Source organism: Ovis aries, chromosome X (assembly GCF_016772045.2).
Source record: "Ovis aries strain OAR_USU_Benz2616 breed Rambouillet chromosome X, ARS-UI_Ramb_v3.0, whole genome shotgun sequence".
Lineage (NCBI taxonomy): Eukaryota > Metazoa > Chordata > Mammalia > Artiodactyla > Bovidae > Ovis > Ovis aries.
This window is the reverse complement of record NC_056080.1, coordinates 9,389,997-9,417,974: the sequence shown is the minus strand read 5'-3', so window position 1 is coordinate 9,417,974 and position 27,978 is coordinate 9,389,997. Positions and strand designations below refer to the sequence as shown.

The 27,978-nt window shown below is 39.8% G+C and overlaps 2 protein-coding genes across 6 annotated transcripts in view; one reads left to right on the top strand and one right to left on the bottom strand.

Annotated features, from left to right (window-relative positions):
• The window catches only part of ARHGAP6 (Rho GTPase activating protein 6), a 542,302-nt gene that overhangs the window by 398,916 nt on the left and 115,408 nt on the right, over window positions 1-27,978 (top strand). The window lies entirely within an intron of this gene.
• Window positions 890-5,615, bottom strand: AMELX (amelogenin X-linked). Its single transcript, XM_012106213.4, has 4 exons — window positions 5,562-5,615; window positions 3,064-3,111; window positions 1,653-1,697; window positions 890-1,375 (listed from the first exon to the last, which is right to left on the bottom strand). The coding sequence occupies exons 1-4, from the start codon at window positions 5,613-5,615 to the stop codon at window positions 890-892; spliced, it is 633 nt and encodes a 210-aa protein (XP_011961603.1).

Sequence of the window (27,978 nt, the reverse complement as noted above, 5' to 3'; positions counted from 1 at the left end):
AGTTATAACTGGAACCCAGGTATCCTGGCTCCCCATCCAGGTCATTTCTACCCCACCCCTCACCTTCTCAGTAGAAAATCATTAATAACATTTATAGCTTGGAATTGCATTTGAAGACTTACATACAGAAGAATTACATAATCTCATACACAAAAGTGAGGGTTTATATATATGGATAAGGCTCGCTTATTGACTATTTCCCACTCACTTGGAAGAGTGGGAAAGAGCTTTCTGTAATGAAAGGATATTTTGTCCTTTACTGTGAAGACTTACTGCTAAAAGCTTAATCTACAGAATCCCAGCACTGAAAAGGAATCTAGCAATCTGTCCTCTTTAGCTTCCTCCAAGTTAGATTAAAAACCACTTTAAACAAGTAATTTTCCTTTAGGTTTTTTTTTTTTAATTTATTTTTAATTTTAAAATCTTTAATTCTTACATGCATTCCCAAACATGATCCTTTAGGTTTTTAAAGAGACCTCCCACCTACCTGTTCAAATATCTGCATCCCCTCATTGGCAAAAATTACCCTTTAAAAAGAAATCTCCGGTTCAATTCTAGCCTATTCTTGCTGGTCAAACCTTTGAAAGATAAAAAGAACTAATGTTCCCTTATAGTACTGTCTGTAAAATTAGCAGGTTTCAATAATAGATATTCTGGTAGGAATTCAAAGTAATTACGGAGTTTAAACCCACCATAAAAGCTATTGTGTTAATTCTAAGCCATATAGATGAACTCATTTATAATATAAACTTACAGCACATACTTGGACTAACCGAATCACTGAGCTGGAGCTGGAGCTACTGAAACTGTAGGCCTTGGACTGTGAGAGATTTTCAATCTCTGGGGGGGCCATTTTCACTCGACCATTTTCATAAGTGTTGTAGTGACTTCAAGGTATACTCACCACTTCCTCCCGCTTGGTCTTGTCTGTTGCTGGCCAAGCTTCCAGAGGCAGGTCAGGAAGCATGGGGGGCAGAGGCTGCATGGGGAATATCGGAGGCAGAGGTGGCTGTGGCGGCAAGGGCTGGATGGGGTGCACGGGTGGCTGGGGCTGCAGGGGCTGCAAGGGCTGCAAGGGCTGCATGGGCTGCAGGGGCTGCAGGGGCTGGTGAGGCTGCGGCTGGATGGACTGGGGCTGGAAGGGCTGCTGGGCGGGCAGAGGGAGGTTTGGCTGGTGGTGTTGGGTTGGAGTCATGGAGTGTTGGCCAGGAACTGGCATCATTGGTTGCTGGGGGACCACGGGCTGCTGAGCTGGCACCATGGGGATGTGGTGATGAGGCTGCAGGGCGTGATTCTGGGGAGTCTGCTGGGACACCACGGGAATGATTTGGTGGTGCAGCCATCCACCCATGGGTTCGTAACCATAGGAAGGGTACTGGTGAGAAACAAAGAGTCAGGTTTACCATCAGCTCCATTGACTTCCAACTGGAGAAGCAGCAATGTTTTCTTTGTCAATATGGCAATATTAATATTTACTCAATTTTCTTTTCCTGTGCAAGAATTTCTAACTGTGTATACAGATTTGACCGCTTACCAACTAGAGTTCCCATTAGTGTCTATATGTGGCATAGATATGTTGCCTCACTTAAAAAGGGAATTGAAATGCATGCTTAATATTTTAAGGGAATAAAGAACCAAAAAAATCTACATACCGGGTGTCTTATCATGCTCTGGTACCACTTCAGAGGGGTGAGCACCTTAAGAGAAAGAGAGATTAGAATACATTTGTTTTAATTTAGTTGCATGAAATATAGACTCACTAATGCAGTCTCGTCAATACTGATACCCTGAAAATAGGAGTTCTGAGGAAGAAAGAATAAGGTAGACATTTGTTAGGTGCTTCCTATGTGTGAGGTTCCACCTTACAGCCATCACACACATTTTTCATGTTTTCTTAGATACTCTGAGGCAAGTATCATCACTTTCACTTTTACAGACAAGGTCATGGAGAGTTAGAGGCTCATGAGCTTGACTGAGATTATAAAAACTGTAAGTCTGTTTAATTCCTCAGCTCCTGCTCTTCTTTACAAGAGAAAAAAACAGAAAATTAATGTGATATAATTTTAATTATATCCTTTTTTGATGTGATGTAGCAATGAAAAAAAATAAAAGAGGCAGAAACACTGTCCCTCATACTAGAAACACAGGTTTTCAGGTCACATATGTCATCCTTTTAAGATATAACAGAAAATCTTGCCTCAAATTTTTATTAACACTTTTCCTCAGTTTGTATGAGTAAACAAACACATGAATTGTCATTTGAACCTATGAAGGAAGTAAGATTTTTCCTTCTTTCTAAGCAGTATGTATTTGTTTCACCCCAGGTCCAGCGACTCCTTCAGATAGTAGTACAGTATTTGATATCATTACAATAAACAATTATTAACTTTGCTCAAGTCATACTTAACAAAGCACCTTTGATATTGCATAACTATTTTGCTCCCCAAACAATATTTTGAAGGCAGGGTATTATCATTATTTCCCTTCTCCAGATGAGGAAACCAAAGTTCTAGAGAGAGAAAATGATTGACCTAATGTCTCATGGTAAGTATGGGGGTGAGGAGAGCCTCAAACCCAATTTCCAGAAATCTCATGCTTTCCATTGCTCTCACAGACCACTTGGTCACTAATATTTCAGTAAGGACAAATGAGGGAGATACACAGAGTGTGAATATCTTAGAATTGGGAGTTTTCCAGCTGGAAAGGATCTTAAATAATATCTTACCTGATTCCCCATGTTTTACAGGCTGGGATAGAACAAAGCTGTTCAGCCAGAGTTCATTTCTGCCCTACCGTGCAGTCCCCCTGAATGGTAGTTCATGGGAGATAAACTTTATAGCCATATAAGGAGGAGAAACTGAGTCAGAGAGGCCAGGTAGGAGGGTTCTGGGGCAGTGAAGGCTTGGGATGACCCACCAGGGCTTAAACCAGGAAGCTGGTAGTGAGAACTGAAAAAGTGGGACTGAGAAACATCTCGAATGAAGAATCAACACACTATTCTTTACAGAGCCCAGGGCATCGTTAACTCAAACAATGGTCAAAATTAGTAAAGAGAAAAATTACCTCATAGCTGAAGTTGATATAACCAGGGTGCCCAGGATGAGGTGGTAGCTTTTATAGGAAGGGGGAAAGGAGAAGAAAAAGAATGATAAAGAGGAAGAGAAAAGGGAGGGGGAGAGAAAGAAGGGGAGAGAGAGAGAGAGGGAAAGAGATTAAGTCAATATGCAATTTTCACATTAGGAGAGACTGCAGCTACTTTTAAAAAATCTATATAGTGCAGAATATATTTGAGGTCTACTTTTAGTTTGAACATGTGCCCTGTGTAGGAGAGGAGCCCTCTTATTTTAAAGAGGTCCAGAACAACTAGATGTCCTAAGAACAGAAACCAGCACGCATTTATCCTCCCCTGATCTTCAGACACCTCTCCGTCCATGTAGTCAATCAGTGTTACTCTAGCCCACCCATCATTTTATTTCTTGATGAAGCTGTCTACTGAAAAAATATTCACAGCCTAAAAGTTGAGAGTTATAGTTTCTTCAGCGGGAGTTTTTAGGACTTCAAGACCAGGAGGCAACATCTCAAGTTACCCAGAGAGAACTGCTCCGAGGAGGCGATGGTGGGGAGCCAGGATATATAAGAATTTTGTAACAAAGGGCAGGTAGACTGAATGTCAAAAGAGTATTGTTAATGAAAGAAAACCAGATATCTGTAGTGCTTTCTCTGTATACAGGCAGGGGGAGGAGTATGGGCTCACTGAAATCATTCCTTTGGTCTGCAGCTCAGCTATCTGGGGCCAGCGTCCTGTGTTCGCCTTTCCTGAAAGCTTCCTCAGGGCTCACTTTCGGAAGTGACTGCAATCTGATGGCTTCTAGATGGCAGGTATTCCTTCCTCCCTGAGGTCCCCTAGGGCTCACCAGCTCACCCTGAAGGGGGCTGCAATCACTGATGACTGTGACATCCTTTGTTTACTGATATGGCAGGCAATATTCCTTGTCTCAAAACTCACTCCAAGTTGGGGAGAAGGGTATGTTTTTCTTACACAATTACAAAATGCCAGCAAGAAGAGAATTGTCTCATGAACATTCCCTTATAGATCAGGAGGTGGCTATGTGCTTAAGTAAAAGATATTACTCATAATTGGCATGCTAAGTAAATAACACATGAGCAGCAACAAAAGAAACAACTACGTGTGAATCAATGCATGTGAAAACAAGATGGGTGTGGTACAGTGGAAACAGTATAAATCACATGGGAAATGAGAGTTGATTTATGAAGTTTTGGCTGATCCTTTTTATTATTCTGTCATCTTTGTATGATTCTGTCAATGTTTCTATGGTAGAAAAATTTTGAAGCTCAAAATAAAAAAAAAACAACCTGAATAATTATCGAAACCAAGACTGTCTGTCTTGTCAAAAGTGGAGGCCAAGTGATTGATGCCTGCATTGTGGAATTCTGGTTGGCCCTGAGGGGTGGGGGGAAGGGGGAGAGGAGGACCTTTCAGACCATCCCCCTTAGACTGTGAGCTGATTAAGGCTCTGTTCTTTTAAAATGCTCAAATTTCATAAGAGGGTTTATTCCTCTCATCTGAGTGTGAATTGTTTTCCTTTTAGTTAACTGCCTTTCCTCTATATTCTTGATAGAAGCCCTCAGAGAATAGGGGTGTTAAATTGAAGACGGGAAAAGGGACTGAATTTGCAATGCTGGTCCCCTCAGGGACCTAGGAATTGCCACAATGCAAGATTTCAGGAAGGCAGAGCACAGAATCTTGGTCTTATGGGTGAGAGAGGAAGAGAGGAGGCAGATATTCAAGCTTTGCTGGCTTCTGGTTGTATCAACTGCTCTTTAGGCCACTGAAAAACAGATGGGTACTGCTTTGCCTGCATGTGATCTAACCTCTTGTGTACCTGTATTTAGAGAGAATTGGTCAGACCTCCCAGCCCTTGGTACATCTGAATATAACATGTATCCATATGTATTGAGCATAGATTGGATTCCAGACAACCACACGGACGTCCTTCACTTAACAGGTACACCCAAAAGGATGAGGGCTCTTGGAACAGGGAGATGGTTCAAGAAAGGAATTCCTAAATCTTACCCTCTGAAGGTCCACAGCAGTGGACATGAGGGAGCAGGAAAATATTTGGACACTTGTGAAAAGCTGAATTGTAGAGAAAACTGACATTTTTGTAATATTTGCCTAAGGCTGGTTGAATACTTTCTCTGGAGGCCTTTCAACGGTCCCTTCCAAAAGTTTCCTCCATCTAGAGATGGGTGATGATATTTACAGGCTAATTGTTCCAATAGAATCTCCTGGGGTGCTTGTTAAAATACAGAGTCCTGGGCCCCACCCCAGCTGTACTCAATGAGAATCTTTGACAGAAGCATCTGGGAATTCATTTTTTTATAACAAGCTCTTCAAAATGTTTCTTAAGCACAGAGACATTTGAGGAAATCTGATCATGTACTGTTTTAAACCCTAACGCTTACCCACTGTGGGGCAGACTTTTGTTTCCAAGTTTGTGAAGCTGGACATTTACTTTTGAAGGAGGGGTTTTACTCACAGGCATAGAGAAGGCTGCTCCCAGGAGGCAGGCAAACAAAATCCAGGTCCCCATTTCTTGATAGCCCTGAAATACAAGTCAACACCCATTTTTCTTATCTCTTCTCAAAGAAGGACATAATTAATGCTTCATAAAGCCCACATAAAAATCTATATTAGTCTGTTGCTAATAAAAATGATGGACCATTTCTTGTGAGATTACTTCACTCCTATATGATTCCAGTTCTCAACCCTTTTTATTATTTCTGGAATTATAGTGGTAATAAAGATGTTTTTCATTTAGGTTGAGAGCTGAACAAGCTTTAGGAACATAAATGGCATGAATTTGCAGGCCATTTTCCTATACCTATATAGCCTGTAGAGTCACAGAAGCTAAATGTAGGTTATAATTAAAATGATTAACAATAGAATTAACTCTAAAACTGAGATCATCAAGGTGCATACTATTTGATACTGTTAGAACCAGGAGGCGCAGAAACGTTGGTTTTGGTACCATCCACCTGAGCACTGCTACTGTTAAAGATCAGTCATCCGAGAAAATAGAATAAGGAAGGAATGGAATTTAATTTCAGGTGCTCTGACTGACAGGACTTAAGACCCTCAGGTAACATCCTTAAGCTCCAGATGTGGAGCAAAAGATGTGGTTGAAGAGAGGGGAGAGGATGGTGCTAATATCCTGTTATTCTCTGAATGTCGAATGGCTTTTATTGAAAAGATTCCATATTTAGATGATGACATTTTCCTTTTGTTTGACACTGCACTGTAATTATTCCACAAATAAGACCCTTGGAACATGAAGCAAAACAAGCCATCCTAAAATACATTGCCTTGTGGTGCAAATTACTGGCTAACTTTGAGAACTGTCAGAAGAAAAGCCTTAAATTTGCATCGGAAATGAGTATCGAGTGTAATAATGCAGGCTATGAGAAGTACACTGACATTTTTACCTCCTAAATCTGTTTTGTTTTTTGAAGTTTGCATTAATGAGGAAAACCATTTTGCTGATGGTTCTGTTTGATGGAATTAAATGAAATGTTTTTCAAAGTAATGTATCACAGCCTGTGAAAATTTACTTTTGCCTTAATTGATAAGTAATTAAATATTTCGCTGTGAAATTTGGCCCTGAAAAGTGCTTTGAGATTCTGGACCTAAAATTTAAAGAAATATAGACAAACATTTTGCTGCATGGGAAAGTAACAATTCATTTAAGTAATCAGTTTAATTTAATCATGGTCCAGCTGAAGAAGCAACTGAATATTGACAACATAAGTTATTAGACATATAGAACACATTTGCATCTTTTGAACATGAAATGCAGAAAAAGAAGTAAGTACAATAGAAAGGATACCAAATTATGAATAAAATCCACATACCTTTGAACACACGTACTCAGTAAGTTTCTGTCTGAAACTCAGGGATGCTTGATTCTTTAGATTTCTTCCAACTAAGAGCTCATTTTATACCATTCACAGCATCTAGAGCAACCAATCAGGTTTCTGAAGGAAAAATGTGTTGAGTGTAACTAAAAATCCCTGCATCATGACTTTTAGAAGCTGTGATCAAATATAAGACTGTATGTTGTGATTAGTGCATATAGTCTTTCATTATAGGCAATAATAGGTTTAACAGGCAAACAATTTCATCAGTCTGTTTTTAGGTCAGCAAATGAGTTGACTGCACATGCTGATATATTCAGATTTACTATTAAGAAACAGCCATGTCATTGTCTGTTCCCTGGTTCTAATGAACATAACATTGTTCTTTACCAAAAAAATGTTAGATGGTTGAGTTTCTATAGTCTAATCAATGTGTCCTTTAGGGTTCCCCAGCCCTCAGATCAGGATAAATTGATTGAAATCTCCATTCTGGTAAAATCCCAAAGCTCTTGCCAACAATTCTCTAAGGAATTATAATTTCAGGATCACCACTGCTCTTTTTGCTACTTCCATTGAAGATATTTTCTCTGTTCCCTGTGAAAATTCCTTTATCACCTTCTCCAAACTTTATCAACCTTTGTGGTGATAAAGGTAATTCCTTTATCACCTTTATCACCATTCTGGTGTCCACTGAAAGAGAGGATAAAGACCCTTCTCCTTGGCCTCATTCTGTAACCCATCTGCCATCCAAGCCACCATGAACTCAAGGTTCTCCCAGTAACCAAACTTTTACTCATGATTTGAAGGACAAGGCCAGGGACATACCACATACCACACCACACACTTAAAAACACATTTTAATTCCTGCAAACAAATGTATATCACAGGAAGCATTACCCTGGCTCCCCACCCCACACAGCAGCTCAGCCTCTCTTAGTATGATGGCCCTTCTTAACCTACATCCTTCTGGCCCAATCCCACATTCTCTCATAAGCAAATCCGTTTTACTCTTTTTTTTTTTTTTTTCTTTCAGAGACTCCTAACTGTCCTTTTAGTTATCTTATCCCCATGTTCACAGCAGCCTCCCCTTTGCCTGAACAACCACCAAAGCCCTATTCTGAGAGGACCTCCAGTCTAGCCATTAAATTTTTTTATTCTTCTACCTTAGTAAAGAATATGGACTTTTATTTTGTTCTAAAATGTGATCAGTAAAAAAGCAAAATTTATTGGAGAAGGAAATAGCAACCCACTCTAGTATTCTTGCCAGGAGAACCCCATGGATAGACAAGCTGAGCGAGCTGTCGCAAAGAGTCGGACATGGCTTAGCAACTAAACAGCAACAGCTATATGGCACAGGTAACTATATTCAATATTCTGTGATAAACCATAATGGAAAAGAATATTTAAAAAGATGAATATATTTAAAAAAACAAAATTTGTGACTATTGATTAGAGGTAGCTGATGAGGAGTCTATCATTATTCAATCAATAAAGGAAATTCTCATTATATGCCCAGATACTGCTAGCAGTATAGCTGGATCTTTTTGACTACTTAAGTAATATTTCTAAAGTTTCTTCATGTACATATATCTTTATATTGATACTCCACATTGGCTGAATTAAATTCAAGGAGATAATATCCATGAAAAGCAATATAGTATTAAGAACTGGAGGTTAGACTTACCTGTGGGTCCTGAACCCAGCTTCACCAAGGGTTGAGGGACTTGAGAAGATATGTAGCCTCTCTGAGCCTCAGTTTTCTCATCAGTAAAATGAGGACAATTCTAGAGCCTACCAAGAGGATTTGTGTGAAAACTAAATGAGAGACATCTCTGGGGGGAATGGAAAGTTATCACCTTCTTCCACCCCAGCACTTGGCACACAGTTACTGTTTAAAAATGCTAACAAATAAGATTCTAAGATAATCCTTGGGGATGAATTAGTAGAAAATGAATGACCATTGTGAAGAAAGGTAAGGTAGACCTCTCAACCATAGAGATAGAGAGAAATTACAAAAGAGAAAGTGGAAAGTTATAAGAGGCAAGTATGTGATTGAAAGGGAACATAGAATATGCTTCTAAAAGTCAATTGTGCCCATAGTTTGCATTTATTCATGAGTGTATTTATTATATTTCAAAGGTAAGAAGGATTCCTTTTGAAGGAAGTTGCAAAATGGATTCCTTTTGAAGGAAGTTGCAAAATGGATGGAGAATTGATATCAGCTTACTTGGAGGGAGAGGAGGTGGGAGGTGTGTGGCAAGGAGATAAGGGAGCGTAGGAGGGACAGTACGAGGGAGAGGAAGGAAAATGTAGATCGTATTATATGCTTTTGCAATCTTTCTCCTCATTTTATTTAACTACATATGTTGAAGTGCCTGAAAAGATTAAGGACAAGTCATTTGCGAACTAATAGTGGTTTTGTAGGTTTATAAAATGTGTCTCATTATTTTGCCTCACCTTTCAGCAATGAGAGTCATACATTTGGCCACAAGGATCAGCAAAATGATTCTTTATTATGGCATTAATTTCTCTGGTCCATCAAATAGTGAGTCATTGCCAATCCACCATGGGCACTTGTTCAGTATAATGGCAAATACAATAGAAACAATATGGTTCTTTCTATTAATTTCTCCCTACTGAATATCCCAAGTCACTAAAATATCCCAAGGTACTAAAATATGGATCTCTATGCTTGAAATCTCTTCCACTAATTTAGGTCCCACAGGCAATTTAACAGTTACTCAATGTTTTTCAATTGAAAAATTTTTCCTATAAGCAGTTGTTTCATTTATGAATAAGTTAACTTTATAAAACAGAACTTACTAGACTGAACTTACTAGGCTTATTTTGTTAGGTAGAGGCTATAACATTTCCAAAGTATTTGAGTTATTGTTTTTTTTATTCTCTGACATCAAATATTTTCTTTTTTTTTTTTAAATCACCATTTCAAAAATGCATCACAAAATAAAATATTTTCCTCTATGGAAATATCTATGGAATATCTGTGATAGAACGACCCAGAATTTATCTTTATTCCCTTATGCATTCATTTCAAATATATATGTGGAATACTTATGAACCTATGACCATTTGCATTACTTAGGGGACAAATATTGATATATGAATCATTTTATTCCTGTTTCCAAAATCTTTTCTCCAAAATGGCTAGTGAATAAAATGCCCTTATAGATTCCCATTCTTGCTTAATGGGAACAAGGAAGATCAGAGAAAGGGTTACAGAAACATTACATTCAGACACCTTCTGGCCCAGAAAGAGCTGCTCTAACTCTCTCCTGATTTTTGTGGAATCAAGCAGGGGCTGCAGGACATGCAATTCATGTAGAAGGGCCTCAGACTGGGATTTTGGCACAAATCAAGAACCAAATGGTCCCTGCCTGCCAGTGGTCAGAGATGAGGCAGTTCAGTTCAGTTCAGCTGCTCAGTCGTGTCTGACTCTTTGCAACCCCGTGCACTGCAGCACACCAGGCTTCCCTGTCCATCACCAACTCCCGGAGTATGAAAAGAAATGAGCCAAGCATGGGTTAATCCCAGGCAACTAGAATTTAACCCACTGCCGTCACACTCCTTACTTTGTCCCAATCAACTACTCTTAGTAAAGAGAAGCCATGGAAATCAAGAGGCTTAAGCACCCCTTGAGCTCTGAGTGGAGGCATATCTTAAATGGCTTCACTTCCTGCAATGCCTGGCCTCAGACAAAAAGTTAGATACTCAACAACAACAAATTTCATGCATACAGAAAGTTTTCATGTGGTGCTTTATAGTTTTTTAATAAGTTCTTTTGGCCATTTTTTCATAGTTACTCTTTTTCTTGACTTACAACCCATCACACTTTGCTGTTCTCACATTCCTTATGCTAGCAACTTCTCCCCTTGTAATCTGCTGATTTACAGTACGCTGGAAAATCACATGGCCAAGCATGTTAGGAATATGTGTGCACTGTAAGTAAAGAGATGCTCTAAGCTGAGGTGGCCTGGGAGGCTTACTTATGAGAAAAGCTCAAAACGTTCAGTATTGTGGCCTTGGTTTTTTAATGCTGGGAGGACATTTTGTTTTGTTTTTGCATTTTCCCCCTTTGCTCAACTTCCTGGTTTTCAGCAGTGGTCGAGATATGCAAGTGACATTTGGATAAGTGAGGTGTTATGAGTTCCAGAAGACTTTCCTATCATCTGTAGGAGCCTATTTCTTGAATCTTCCTTTAAAGCAGATCTACAACTCTCTAGTATTCTAGAATACTTTCAGGAGTGGGTTTTCTTATCTGGCTGGAACTAAAGTCAGATTTTAGGTATTTCTTCTGTAGACATTTACTTAAAAGAAAATATCATTCTCCAGGCTGGTTGTTTTGTTTGGGTGCCTTGCTGGAGTAAAATTGTACCCTCTTCAGAACCCAGGGACACCATCACTCATTGATTCCAATAAACACACTGACTTCCCTTTGCAACCTTTAAAAGTCAGGTATTGTGTCATACTTTCTTGGGAGCTCTTTGGTAGCTAGAAAAATCTCTTTTACATGTGTCAATTAATTGATGAAAATGTAGAGAAATTATCCAGGATATAACGAAAATCTTTCAAATGTCCTTAATCTATGCGGAGTCTCCTAAACAAAGAAATCTTGCAGTAATTTAGATAAGCTTTTAAACAACTAAGATGGATACCTCGGTATTGCTGTCAGTGCTCCTACGGACTTTCATGCAAACAGCCTCTGATAAGGACCTAAAAAGGGAGATGCTGTAAAGGATTTAGAATCAGTTATCACAACATCCTCATTATATTTGGCTCTGACCTGTTAGTTTAAAGTGTAATATATTACAAGCAAATATACTATGATAGATAAAATTGATTTTTTTTCCTTATTTGAAACTGAGTTAATTTGCTTGATATAATAAAGTTTTGTTATTATTATCATTAGCTTTCTAGGCTTCAGCTGAAGGTGTAATTTGAAAAGAATAATAGCAAAAAACCTAACCTCTCTCACCCATATTCACGTATTTTAGTGACTGCAAGCCATCAGTACATATTCCAGAATATCCTGGACTCAACTGTTTTATGGCTGGTCATTTGAAGCTATGAGGAAAAACAGGAATCTTCTACTGGCTAACAACATTTAATAAGTGAGTAGACTTGGGATTTAAAAAAAAAAAAGCATCAGAAAAGCAGTAACGGGGTAAAGAATTAGAAAGAAGAAGGGTATATATAAGAAGACAGAAGTGCATGGTGATTGTATTCAAGGTGGTGATCAAAGGTGGTGACTGGCTCAGCAAGCCCCAAGTGTCCTAAAATGAAAAAAAGAAACTTTCTGAAGCAGCAGGAAATACAACAGCACTGTAGTAAAGGGACATAGTCCTAGGACCCTAAACTCTTATGCCTCAAAGGCCAACACTGTGATCTAACTTCAGTAGCCGCTGCTGAGCACTTCCTATATGCCTAGCACGGTCATTGGCGCTGGAGTACAAAGATGAATAGGTCAGTGACCCAATTCTCAAACTGCTCACAGTTTCTAGAAGCATTATTCACTCTGCATTGGGGTGGAGAATGCTAGGAGAGGGTATTGGAACAGATGGTCCTTTCCACCTTCAGGAAGTGAACACGCTCTCGGCCTATGTCTGTGTTTGTGGAGGAGAAAGGGATGAGGAAGGTAGAGAAGGAGCGCAGCGACAACAAAAGACGCGGGGCTGTGGGAAAGGCGGCCACTTAGAGGCTTCCAGGGGCCCTCTGGCTGGACTGGGGCGGGGCATATTAATTTTCCCTGGGATCGCTTCAGTCTTTCAGCCTGAGGCCCTGCAGTGATTGGACATGAACGGATACCCACACGCTGAATCACCAGGGAAAGATTCAGTTATAGGCAGTGCCTGCTGTTTCCAAGGACAATATAAAACAGATAGAAGTGTTTATGAAACAACATCCAGAACAAAATGCCTCCCAATGGGGGACTGGTTCAAATCCACTGTAGCACATATAAAGGTTATCCATCTGTATTTGGTGACATAGAAAGATGCTTGTGATACATCAGTTCAGTTCAGTTGTGTCCAACTCTTCGTGACATAGTTAAGTAGAGAAAAAGATTTGTAAAGTCTTTTGGCTCTGAAATGACCCTCCTTCTCCTCCTCTTTCCTCTTCACCCTCCTTGTCCCTCTCTCCCTTTCTCCAGTTGGGGAGATAGTCACCAAAATGTTAGCAGTAGTTTTCTAAGAGACTTATTCCTGAAAGCTTTTGGGAAACCAAGATTTTATTTCTTTTAAATAATTGGTGAACAGAACAAATGCAGGAGAGATACAAGAAGTTTAGTGTATAATATTGCTCATCCCTGTTCAGAGAGAGTGCTGAGTGATAGGCCTGGATCTTTCACAGGCCCTAGCTTTATTTAATATTCATTCTCAGGGGGAATAAAAGCTGAACATACAAATCAAAGACCAAAGAAATGATTTTTAAAAAGCTATAGGGTCCCTTTTAGATCACTAGTGAAAGCTATCTGAATAATATAAGCACACACAGAACTCATACAGCTTGTAATTTGTCAGGTCTGTAAGCATTTCCTAAGTATCTGGTGGAGCAGTTTTCAGTAAGGGAAATTATATGCAGATGGATAGTATGTTGTTTGGGTTATAATTAACTGGTAACTGTCAGGAGTGAAAATGTTATGTCTGTGTTAACAGAGGTAACACAGTAACATAAGAACAAGCATTTTTATTTCTGCTTATTGAGCAAAATACACCAAAGTAAGTTGCACTTTCCTAAGGGAATTCAATGTACACATACTCAGATTGGTAGTCTCCAAACAAAAGCAATATGCTATGGTGGAGAGAACTTGTCTTTGGTAAAGGACAGCATAGGTTAGAGTTAATGGTTGGGCCATTGAGCCATGATGCTTGACCTGAGCCAGTGTTCTTGACTGTTGTATACTTACCTCACTACCTGGAAAATGGGGAAACATCAGTAACAGGAAGCTGGTAATGTCTTGAGCATACAATTGACTCTTCCTAAACATGATTTCCAATATTTTGACAATTTCACTACTTGCTCAAGGAGACACAGCAAAAGAAACAGTTCACCACCCAAGAGGTTGGAAATGCTCATTCTCACATATTTGATATGCAGAATTTCTTCTATTGTTCTTGGATAGAAAATTCTTACTTTGTTACAATTCAGTAGGATACCTTTCATGTTCATTTCTTAAGGAATTACCCACAAGCACATAAGTGTGAAATGTCAGAATGCTATTTTCATATGATCAGCTAATTCTACAGGGAACAAGAAATAAATGGTGAAACCTAAGTGCAGGCAATGTCTCCAGTTTTGGTTGTGTTGTCATTTCTGGTATCCATTCTCGTTATTGTTTTAGCTCATGGCTCTTTGAACATGGACAGCACTGTGAGCCGCTTTTCAGCTAGTATTTTCTTTATCACATCCCTCAATTATATAAAATTCAGTGATAGTAGTTGAGAGTTATTTCCAAACTTCTATTTAAAAGGCCACATCATGAATGGTATGTCTGGAATATTAACTACATTTGAAGTTGCTCTAACTCTGAGGAAATAAAGTAGCAGGAATGTGAAAAGTTTTTCCCGACCCAGGGATCAAACCTGAGTCTCCTGTGTCTCCTACATTGGCAGGCAGATTCTTTACCACTAGCACCACCAGGAAGTCAATAATTCTACTCACATCCATTTTATCATAGGAAGTTTTACTTGAAATTAAAAAGATGCAGTCACCCATCACAGAATTCAATGGAGTGAGTACAAGTTTCTTCTAATTGTAGATGACATTTGCCCCAGCATAATGCTAACACAGCTTGAAAAATCATAAAATCTATTTTTTTTAATGTTACCTCATGCATCATCTTGATTATTGTGTGCTCTTAGGAGAATCACTGTCCTGTGCTAAGTTTCTTCTCAGTAGCATTCCATATGCTTCCAGAATTTTTAAATCATTGGGATAAAATGTTTATTGAGTATTTGTAATATTCAAAGCCTAGCACACATGTAAACATATGGCATGATATCCATACAACACAATATTATTCCGCCATAAAAAAGAATGAAGTACTGGCAAGTGCTGCAACATGGATGAGCCTTGAAAACATGACGCTAGCTGAAAGAAGCCAGACACAAAAGGCCGTATATTGTATGATTCCCTTTTCGAAATGCCCGGAATAACCAAATCCATAGGGACAGAAATTAAATTCCTGGTTGCCAGGATGTGGGAGAGAGAAGCATGGGGAGGGACTGCTAATGGGTTTGGGGTTTTTATGAAGAGGGTGATGGAAATGTTCTGGAATTGGATGAGTGGTGACAGTTGTACAACCATTTGGCTATACTGAAAGCCACTCAGTTGTAAACTTTCAAGTGGTGAATTTCATGGCAAGTGAATTATATCTCAATCTGAAAAGAAGACATATCAAAAATATACACATGCCATTGGTCTCTACCCTTAAGAAGCTTACCTCATCTTTATACAGTATATAAAGTACAGAACCAGGAAAGGTTAAACACAGTGCAGTGGTATGGAATAAAAGTATGTAAGAGTTGCCCTCGATGATACAGCTGATGGTGATGACAGCAATGATGATGAAACTAAAGTTTATTAAGTGTCATCTGATGTTCTAGCATTTAACATGTTTAAATAATAGTTGATTACCTTCCACATGCCAGGCATGTTCTACATTCATGGAGTGTATCAGTGAACAAAAGGCAGAGATCCCTGTTCACAATCTCGCAGACAACAATATGAGCAACAGATATGATAAATAAAAGATATGTTAAAAGATGAGAAGGGCTAAGGAAAAGGAAATACCGAGCTGGCTAAGGGGCATTAAAATGCTGAGTTGCAAGTTACAGTAGGGTGGCCAGTTTTAAACAAAACCCAAGCATCTCTTGGGGAGAGCCAACACAAAGGCACCAACACGGAGGCAGGCTTGGCATGTTGGGGAACTGGCAGGAGGCCAGTGCTGCTGGCATAGTGTGAGGTAGAGGCTGGAGTATAAGATGAGGTCCAAGAGGTGACATCTTGTTGGGCTTCCGTGCTTAGCAATTAAATGTACAATTCCTTACCTGAAATATGCTGTCATTTACCATGAATCAGAGGCTTTGGAAAAAGGAAGAAGGGTGTCTGGAGTTTGGGAATGCAGAGGATTTGAATAGAGGTAAAGGCTATTCCATCACAGGGCTTTGTCATTGGAAACAGCAGAAATGGAAAAATGCAGAGGGCACTTGGGTATGCAGAAGAAGACCAACTGGGCAGGAGCAGGGATTTTAGATTGGAAAATAGTGATGCAAGTGGCCAGTGGGAAGAGAGAGACCTGGATGCCAGGGCAAGGAATGTGAGTTGTGTACAGCTGGCAGCAGCGAAGCATTCCACGTTTGCTCTCACCATGCTTGCTTTCTTGGGTTTGTAACATGAAAGTTTGTCAGGAACGAGGAAGTTGAAGTGGGAAGTGGTTGGCTGACTTGGCCATCTTTACATCACAATGAGAGCTAGAGTAGACCAGACCCCTGGGAACCCACCCTGTCCCAGGCACTCCTGACCTATTAGCTCACAGATAAATGCAATATCTGCAAGGGCCCCAGACCAAATAATATTATGGAAAAAAATAACTTTCTGGGAACATCTTACTTTAAAAAATGAAAGTCTGTATTCTTTCCTATAAAATACAGAATTGCATTTAATAAGAGCTGCCACAGAATATTCTTGAGCCAAACCTAGAGCTATTCAAAAATGCCCTTGCTTAGTCAGAAATAAAAGCTACTTAATGAAAGATCTATAAAAAGAATTTTAATAACTTTATTGTCCTAGCATTTATATATCATAAAGTTTACCTGTTTAGAGTGTACAGCTGAGTGGGCTTTAGTATATTTTTGTATCTTTACAAAGTTTGTAACCATCCCCACAATCTAGTTTCAAAACATTTTCATCACCTGAAAAGAAATCCCATATTCATTAGCAATTGCTCCCTATTTCCCTTTGCCCAAGCCCTAAACACCTACCAGTCTGCTTTCTGTCTTGATGGGTTTGTCTCTCCTGGACATTTCCTATAACTGGTATCATACAATATGTGGTTGGAAAATGGATCTTGGAGAACCTCTCTAGCAGGGTTTCTCAGTGTCAGCATCCTTGGCATTTGGGCTAGATCATTCTTTGCTGTGGGTCCGTCCTATGCATGTAACATGTTAGCAGGATCCCAGCTTCTATCCTCCAGATGCCAGAACTACCTCCTCTCCCAGTGATAACAACCAAAAATGTCTCTGGACATGGCCATATGTTCCCTGGGGAGGAAGGGGAACAACAGTGCTCCCAGTTGAGAACCACAAATCTATACTTACCTAAGAATTGAGCTGAGTGTAGAGGTGTAAGAAGTGGGGTGGATGTCTGCACTCAGCCTCTGTGGTGGAAAAACCACTGTTTCAGGGTCCTTGACAATCTGAATGATGAACCCCGAGTTTTAAAATTCTGTGATTTCTTTTAGAAAAGTGAAGAGATAAATAGGGGAAATGAGTTATTTAGATAAAAATTACAGTTGAAAAAAATATCTGATGGGAAAAACCACCCACTTTTCAGAGTATTAAAAAAGATTAAAATTGTTATTTAAAAAAAAAAAATAGTATGTCCCAGTGGTCTTCACCTTCAATATGCAGATTTAGAATCATGGTGCCAATAATTTAAAATGTATATCAATTTGGATTTGGCGTGTTCTATGCTACAACTGTAACACTGTATCAGTCGTTCTCAGAGAGTTATGCTTAACTCAGCTTTAAAATTCTACTGCAGATTATAAGTACCCCTTGAGCAGCAAAAAGAAGCATGAGATTTGATTTAAACCGTGGATAATGAAAACAAGCGGGCAATTGCAATTTAATCATATCCTACTAATCTAACAGTCTAAGGAATGAAGAAAGAGGAAACACGTAGGCTTGAGAAATGTGTACACTTCAGAAAGTCAGTTTATAAGCGTGACCTCTTTTCTGTGAGTGGACGAGGCCCTCCTCCTCCCTGTAACCCATTTACAAATGAATGCTAGTTCTCAACATCTGCCCTGGTCAGAGTGGGAATCTTTAAGTTATGGAGATAATAATTGGCCCATTTCCTGCTCTCAATTTTAAAGAAGTGTTTTCTCAAACTGCCTGAGTCTGTGTAACCTTGACTGTCTAGAACTTGATGCCCTGTGTATGGCAGTGCTATCAGACTCTTCCCACTCAGTTCTTTATAGAACTGTTATGAGGATTAAATGAAATAATGCCAATCAAGCACGTGGACTACTGTTTAAGCCTGTTAAGCACTTAACAAACTGCTAGCTCGTATATACACACCAGCTGAAACATCTGAAACCATAACATGGTAGAATACCACCTTGTGATCAACTTTCTAGTAAAACTGCACACATTGAAACCAAGTGTCAACAAAAAATAGTCACAGCCTAGGACTTGAGAGTTATGTTCCATTAGATGGGAATTTTTAGGACTTCGAGACCTGGAGACAGCATCTCAAGTAATCCTGACAGAACTGTTCCCAGGAGGCAGGGAAAGGAGTCAGTCAGGTTATACAGAAGTTTGCAATAGGACCAGATTGTCGTAACATCAAAAGATTATTGTTAATTAAGGAAAACCAGATATCTGAAGTTAAGGAATTTAGCCCTTTTCTATGTGTGGGTAGACGCAAGACTCTGGGTTCCCTGAAGTTATTCCTTTCCTGCGCATCTCAGCCTGGGGCTGATGGCTGCCACTGCCACTTTTTCACTCATCCTACCCCTACCCCGACCCCACTCCTCAGCGCTTTCTGGGCTCAGAAATTCACATTTGGAATGTCAGAATCACCAATGGCTGTGACATCCTTATTTATTGATATGGCAGGAAATACTCCATTTCACATAAGTCACATTGAGTCCCTTTCCAAAATGCTTCTTGAAGGGCCACCTCTGATTCTTTTACAATATAAATTCAGAAGAAATTTGTTTCAGTGCAGACTATAGTTTAGAGCCACTTGGGTAGCTTTTAAATAACACTCTGTGTCCCGTTCCACCTAGCTTCTGATTTAATTGGTCTGAGCAATGGCTCCAATTCATCATGGTTTAGAATCACCTGGGGAGCTTTTACAACTATAGATGGCCAGGTGCCACCTCTAGAAATTCTGTTTCAGTTGAATATAACGTTCAGCCAGAGTTGAACTCCATGGGACACAATCTAGTCTACCTTATGAATTGTTAATATATGTCTTGTAGACATTTACTGTGTATGAAAAGCTGTAGTTCTATCAGCTATACCCAAATCAGTGGTTCTTTCTTTCAAGTGAAGTTCCATTCAGTGCCATAAGTGGAATTAAGTACACTCAGCACAGTGGCATTTGCAGTTGGTTATAAAATAGGAGTGTCAGTACACGTTGCTATATTTAAAATGGATAACCAACAAGGACCAGCTGTACAGCACAGAGAACTTTGCTCAGTGTTATGTGGCAGCCTCGATGAGAGGGGAGTTTGGGGGAGAAGGGATACATGTGTATGTATGGCTGAGTCCCTTTGCTGTCCACCTGAAACTATTACAACTTTGTTTATCAGCTATGCTCCAACACAAAATAAAAAGTTTAAAAAACAATAGGAGTATTGGACCCACTGAGTTTTAGCATGATGGCAAACCCGCAGTGAGCACTCAGAAAACATTTGTTGACGATGGTTCAAGAAAAAAGTTTTCCATGGTCTGTAGGTTTATCTACGAGTGAGTATTTCATTTCAAACAGATTCTCTCACAGAGTCTGCATGAGGCTGCTAAAATGTTGATTCAATGAGTGAGTGAATTTCATGAACCACCCATCTGGGTAGGTTACTTTGGGTGTAGCTGTTTTGATTTTTCCTTCCTCTGAATATACAGTTTTGTTCATGTAATCAAACAAATCCAATTGTTTTGTCATTTTGTAGACACATTCTTTGTGTGGCCAAGAATCCCGTTTGCGGTGGCCACACCACAACTAGGTTTGGATGTGGAGCAGCCCAGCAAACAAGTGTTAATTTGAATCAATTGTTAAGATTGCCAGCAACAAACCAACAGGGACCACCCTCACTGGATTCAATTAGGAACCCTGCAGGCTAGGCAGTAGGTTTATCTTATTAGCATTGCCTTCATCCAGCAAAACCCCTTACTTCCCACGTGATGACATAACAACCCGCTCAAATGTAAGGCGTATCTTGTTCATTTTAATTTTCTCTATGCCCTTCTCCTCTGAATACAAACACAATACATGTTAGTAAATAAACTCAAACAATATTGAAATACATTAGGCAGAATGTTAAAATCCCTAAGAAGCCCCTCCTCAAGCAAAAGTTACTGTTAACCATTTGAGAATATCCTTTCTGCTTTTTCTGTGCTTACACTCACACGTGTTTCCTATAAAATTTATGATAGACATCATGCCATTCTGCAACTTCCTTTTTTGCCTTTATATAGCATGGACATTTTCCCAAGTTTATACAGAGAGTGCTACTTCATTTTTCTTAATGGCTGCATAGAATTCCGTTCACTAGATATCCCATTTTGTAGTTTATGTAGCTAGTTACCCACCGATGGATATTTAGGTTGCTGATGTTTATATATGTATGTGTGTGTGTGTGTGTGTGTGTATATATATATATATATATATATATATATATATATATAGAGAGAGAGAGAGAGAGAGAGAGAGAGAGAGAGAGAATAGAAGCGTGTGTGTGAGTGCTAAGTTGCTTCAGTCGTATCTGACTCTTTGCAACCCCATGGACTCTAGCCCGCCAAGCTCCTCTGTCCATGGGATTCTCCTGACAAGAATACTGGAGGAGATTGCCATGCCTCCTCCAGGGGATCTTCCCAACCCAGGGATCAAACCTGCATCTGCGGCAGTTCCTGCATTGCAGGCAGATTCTTTACTGCCGAGTTTCCGGGGAAGCCCCTGTAAAATAGAACGCACATGTAGCAAAGGGCACCTATCATATATAAGCTTACAACTTCATGTTTCCCCAAAGTGAACACACCTATACCATATGAGGAAACATGACCAGCACCCTGGGCTCCCCTTGAACTCCCTTCTAGTCACTTCTCCCCTACAGTAACTCCTGATTTGTCTTTTTTACAGCACAGATTTGCCTATTATGCTTTGCATTTAGGGTTTTATACAGTATGTTCTCTTTTGTGTCAGACTTCTTTTGCTCAGAATGATGTCTGTGGAATTCATCCATAGTGTTGTAGGTGGTTGAAGTTTGTTTATTCATTCTCATTGCTACACAGCATTCCATTGTGTGGGCATATTTACCACAATTTATCCATTCTACTTTGATGAGTATTTGTGTACTTTACAGACTTTGATTGTTGCAAATAACGCCACTATGAACAGTCTTGCATGCATGTTTTGGTGAACATAGGCAAGTACTTCTACTGTTACGGAGTTTGTTTTTTGCTATCAGAGTTGATGTTGAGGTGAACATCTTTGTAAATGTATCTTGCACATTCTGTATTTCTGCAAAACACATTTTTAGAAATAGAATTGCAGGGTCAAATGGTATGCACAATTGTATTCTGAGTAGATATACAGAAATTGCTTTCCAAAAGTATTTTAACTACACCCCAAGCAGCCCAGTTGTGGCTGCATCCCTTTGCTACGTCCATTGCCTGTGACACAGACACTGCTGTTGCGTCTTCTGGACTATAAGGACAAGGCTAATGAAAAGCCAAAGCTTCATGCCCTGGTGGGCTACTGCTTTTCCCACGTGGCCATTGAAGGACAAAATTAAAATAATGTAGTATTCCAGGATGGCAGGGCAGAGTGTGAAAGCACCAGCTGAAACTATTGAGTAAATCGATGCTATGAGAAGATGCACCAAATGGACCCTGTGATTCTAAGTGGCCCCATCCCTGGTTGAGATAACCTCATTTCCCAGATAGAGATTCTAGCCTAGAAATGAGAAGGCACACGTCCTACCAACAATTAGCACCCTCAGAATACCCTGTCCTGAGGAGGCATTTGGTTTGGGCAATGTTTCCTTGTCTTACTTTGAGCGGAATCGTCCCTTGTTTTGGGAGCTGTCTTGGGTCCTCTAAGATGTCTAGCAGCATCCCTGGCCTCTGCCCACTAGATGCCAGTAGCACTCCACCCCTCAGTTGTGACAACCAACAGTGCCTCTGCATATGGCCAAAGGTCTGAGGAGGCACAACCACCCCCAGTTGAGAACCACTGGGGGTTACAAGGCCCCTGGCTCTAAGTCAGATTACGTGGAGACTGACTCCACCACTTCCTGTCACTTGACCTTGGGCAGAGTACTCAAATTCTCTGTGCCACGGTTGGCTCATCTATAAAAACAGAGATATTAATAGTAATACTTAACTTAATCAGGTGTTGTAAAGATTAAATGAGATTCCTCACATGAAGCATGTAGCACAGACTTTGGCACAAAATAAACATTCTGAGTTGTTAGCTTTATCAGTTGTAATCTTTATTATTATTATTTAAAAACCTAGGTGGTGGAAAAAAGTATTCACTTTCTGGAAAAGGATGTGGATAATGTGAATCTGAAAAACATCAAAGGACAGTGCTCTTGGAACAGGCAGTGGGAAATGTGGAGAAAGCATTATTTAAGTGCTATGAAGGAAAACAGCAGCATTTGGTTGTACCTCTGTTCCTTCTCAAATTAGCCTTTATGGGAACCAGAGTTTGTGGAAAATGGACTCTGGCAGCAGAGTTAGGCATTTTGAGGAACATACTCAGTCACCGTGGAGGAAGTATTTTACTGAGTTTCTCTGGTTAATATGAAATTAGTAAATTTTCAATAGTTTGTTGAACCCTTTTATTTTAAATAATAAAATTAAGTTCAGTGCTAAGGCAGCCATGTTGTTTTTGCCATTATCGAGGAGAGAATTTTATGTTATGAGCTTTGTTGGGGTGAGTCATCATAGTCCGGATTCCAGGGAACATTGTCTTCTGGTCAGTGGGACAGAGTGGCTTTCTGAACAGGGTTCTAGATAAGGGCTGTGAGGCCTGGGCTGAGTCTTTGTGTTGCCAAAGTGCCATCTTGGCGAGTCACTTCTTTCCTTTTGGTCTCAGGTTCTCAGCTGAGCAGGTAGGATTAGCTCAGCATTTCCCAGCTCTGTTCAGAGGAATCTGAGGGGCGTGAAGACATATTCTGAAAAGAAAAAAAGAAGAAGAGGTGAGATTGTAGCAAGTGCATTTAGAAGATACTCTGAGTTACAATGCTCCCTCTTCAGGATTTCTCAAGTTTTCCTTAGCTATGGTAACTGTGACTCTTTAAGATGGGGCTCACATGAACAACTTTCTTACAGTTACTTGATCATGGAACAGTTTGGAAAATCCTGCATTAAATAGTTTGAGTCCCTCGTAAGGCATAGATATTTTCTGACTCCCCCTGGATTACTTTTCTATTGCTGCTGTAACAAATTACCACAAAATCAATGACTTACAATGATACATGCATTATCTTAAAGCTCTAGGTTTTAGAACCTGACACAGGTCACAATGGACTAAAATCAAAATGTCCACAGGGCTGCATTACTTCAGGAGGCTCTAGAGGAGAATTCATTTCTTTGCCTTTTCTAGCTTTTAGGAGCCACCCACATTCCTAGGCTCATGGAACCCTATCTCCAACTTCATAGCCAACAAGATTGAATCTTTGTGACCAATTTTCCAAGGTCATATCTCTCTATCACAGTGAAATTTGCTGGAAAATGTGCTTTTATTTCAAAGGCCTGGGTATTTATATAGGGCCCATTTGGGTACTCCAGGGCCTCTCTACATCTCAAAGTCATTACTTTAATTACATCAGCAAAGTCCCTTTTGCCATGGCAACATAAGTTGAACCTTGAACAGTGCAAGGGTGGGCATCAGGGGCAGTGACCCCCTGCGCAGTTGAACATCCACATCCAACCTACAGCGGCCCTCCGTAAATGCAATTCCTCTGCATCTATGCTTCCATATCAATGAACTTCAGATCATGTAGTACTGTAGTATTTACTTTTGGGGAAAAAACCCTGCATATTAGTGAATCTGCGCAGTTCAAACCTGTGTTGTTCAAGGATCAACTGTATTTCCAGGTTTCAGGGATTAGGGTGTGAACATCTTTGGGGAGGCCATTATTCTGCCAGACACATTATCTGTCTAGTGGCTTCTCCATCTCTCGGCAGTAGAGGCTGTGAGGGACTGTTCTGTAGAGCCAAAAAGAAGCTCAGAGAGTCAGAAAGAAAGCTTGATTATCTTTCTTATTTATTTGCTTCTGGCCCTATTAAATGTTGCAGGATGGAATGACTACCTTGCAAGAGGTACTAAGCTCTTCTGGCTTTTCCTCACCCAAAGAACAATAAAATCAAAGAACACAAGGGTAATTAAAACAAGGCTAATGAACTGTTCTGTGCAGTTATTTTGTTTTTAGCCTCTCTCCTTATATAGACAAGAATATCTCCTTGAAAGGAACTAGACTCTGAACTGTACTTTATTTTTTGAAACACGTAAAATTGCCAGGCTAGATATCAACACTTAGTCATTGGAATTAAAATGTGAGCATAAAGGGATTAAGACTTTACTTGCTCTTTTTGATATAGCCATTACCTGGCTCAGTTTCTAAAAAAAAAAAAAAAAATTAACATTCCAAACGTTTAAATTTTTCAAGCCACTCATGATCATCAGCCTGTGAAAAGAAAATAAATTGAAGAATTGTATTCCTTCTCACTGTTTAAAGTTCCAAAGCTAATCTATATGAAGTGGAAGTACTATATAGGCTTGCTTGTACTTGATGAAGTCTGACACTGTTTCCACTGTTTCCCCATCTGTTTCCCATGAAGTGATGGGACCAGATGCCATGATCTTCCTTTTCTGAATGTTGAGCTTTAAGCCAACTTTTTCACTCTCCTCTTTCACTTTCATCAAGAGGCTTTTTAGTTCCTCTTCACTTTCTTCCATAAGGGTGGTGTCATCTGCATATCTGAGGTTACTGATATGTCTCCTGGCAATCTTGATTCCAGCTTGTGCTTCTTCCCGCCCAGCGTTTCTCATGATGTACTCTGCAGAGAAGTTAAATAAGCAGGGTGACAATATACAGCCTTGACATACTCCTTTTCCTATTTGGAACCAGTCTGTTGTTCCATGTCCAGTTCTAACTGTTGCTTCCTGACCTGCATACAGGTTTCTCAAGAGGCAGGTCAGGTGGTCTGGCATTCCCATCTCTTTCAGAATTTTCCACAGTGTATTGTGATCCACACAGTCAAAGACTTTGGCATAGTCAATAAAGCAGAAATAGATGTTTTTCTGGAACTCTCTTGCTTTTTCCATGATCCAGAGGATGTTGGCAATTTGATCTCTGGTTCCTCTGCCTTTTCTAAAACCAGCTTGAACATCAGGGAGTTCACGGTTCATGTATTGCTGAAGCCTGGCTTGGAGAATTTTGAGCATTACTTTACTAGCGTGTGAGATGAGTGCAACTGTGCGGTAGTTTGAACATTAAAAGGCATTGGAAACAGTGTCAGGCTTTATGTTTTTGGGCTCCAAAATCAGTGCAGATGGTGACTGCAGCCATGAAATTAAAAGACACTTACTCCTTGGAAGAAAACTTATGACCGACCTAGATAGCATATTCAAAAGCAGAGACATTACTTTGCCAACAAAGGTCCGTCTAGTCAAGGCTATGGTTTTTCCAGTGGTCATGTGTGGATGTGAGAGTTGGACTGTGAAGAAAGCTGAGTGCCAAAGAATTGATGCTTTTGAACTGTGGTGTTGGAGAAGACTCTTGAGAGTTCCTTGGACTGCAAGGAGATCCAACCAGTCCATTCTGAAGGAGATCAGCCCTGGGATTTCTTTGGAAGGAATGATACTGAAGCTGAAACTCCAGTACTTTGGCCACCTCATGCGAAGAGTTGACTCATTGGAAAAGACTCTGATGCTGGGAGGGATTGGGGGCAGGAGGAGAAGGGGACGACAGAGGATGAGATGGCTGGATGGCATCACTGACTCGATGGCTGTGAGTCTGAGTGAACTCGGGGAGTTGGTGATGGACAGGGAGGCCTGGCGTGCTGCGATTCATGGGGTCGCAAAGAGTCGGACACGACTGAGCGACTGAACTGAACTGAACTGTACTTGATATTTTATTTCACGTGAAAGGAATGAACTGAAAAATGAGTTTTGCACTAAAAATATTTTAAAGTGTTAGGGTTTGAACTCATGTTGTTTAAGTTTTTGTTGTTGCCTTTGTTTGGCTATTTGTAGTGTTATCATATGATCCAGTAATTCCACTCCTAGGCATGTACTCAAGAGAATTGAAAACATGTTAACATGAGTACTTTTACATGTACAGCTCTATTCAAAATGGCCAAAAAGTGAAAGCAACCCAAATATCCATCAATTGATGAACGGTTAAACAATATTTGGTATATTCATATAGTGAATGTTTTTCAGCCATAAGAAGGAATGAAGTACTAATGCATGCTGCAGTATGGATGAACTCTGGAAACATGCTTCGATAAGGAAACCAGAAACAAAAGGCCACGTTTTGTATAATTCCACTTAAGTTAAAAGTCAAAGATTGGCAAATATATGGAGACATAGAGTAGGTTAGTGGTGGTCAGGACCAGAGATGAAGGGGGAATGGAGAGTGACTGCTAATGGGTATAGAGTTTCTTCTGGGGGTGATTAAAATATTACAGAATTAGATAATGGTAATGGTTGCATGTATCTGTGAATACACTAAAAAAAAACCACTGACTCATATACTGTAAAATGATAATTTCTAAATTTTATGTATGTAAATTTTATCTTTAAAATTGTATAAAAACTTTGGGTATCTGGTCTGACGTGTAAAAAGCTTGGCAGATACCCCTCCACCTAACAAGTACAAGTCTGAACAAACTGAAAAGTCAACAACTCTGCTTAGATCCATTAGAGAAGAAAAGTCAGAGGGCACACTGATGCCTCTAAAAATTGGAGAGATCAACAGGTGAATACTGAGAATCACAACTTTTTGAAGCAGCAGTCTCTAAGGGAACCAGTGCTAGAGTGGGGAAACCTGAACTGCATTGGCAAATTGCTGGCGACTCAGTGTGAATAACTCTGAGAGTTGAGAACCTCAGGGAAACCCAGTCATCAGGAGGCTCCCACACTTTTGTAAGTTTTACCTCCTGGATCTCTACCAAGTTCACAGATGATGTGAACATTGACATATAAAATCTAAAATGATCAACAAATATCCTGAAACTAATAAGTAATTATAGCAAGGTTGTAGGACACAAGGTTAATTTCCTATATACCAGCATTCAACAAGTAGAATTTAAACTTATACCACAATACCATTTATATTAGCACCCCGCAAAATGAAGTACTTAGGTATAAATGTAACCAAATTTGTACACCATCTATTGAGGAAAACTACACAACTTCAATGAATAAAAACAAGGAAGAATTAAATAAATGGAGATATTCTGCATGTTTCTGGATAAGAAGACTCAGCGGTGTCAAGACGTCAGTTCTTCTCAACTTGATCTTCACATTCAAGGGAATTCCAGTCAAAATCCCAGCAAGTCATGTTTGTGGATACTGGCAAACTGATTCTAGCATTTACATGTGGAGACAAGAGACCCAGAACAGCCAACACAATTGAAGGGGAACAAAGTTGGAGGAGCGGCACTATCTGACTTCAAGACTTAGTATAAAATGGCACTCATCAAGACAGTGTGGTATTGGCAGAAGAATAGACAAATAGATCAATGGAACAGAACAAAGCGCCCAGAAGTAGACCCACACAAATACAGTCAATTGATCTCTCCCACAAGAGCAAAGGCCAGACAATGGAGTAAAGTTAGTCTCTTCAACAAATGGTGCTGGAACAATTGAACATCCACAAACAAAACAATGACTCTAGACACAGACCTTACACTGTTCACAAAAATTAGCTTAAGGTGGATCACAGACCTCAATGTAAAATGCAAAACTATAAAACCCCTAGAAGGTAACACAGGAGAAAACCCACATGACCTTGGGTATGGTGATATAACAACAGAGGCATGACTTCATTAAAATAAAAAA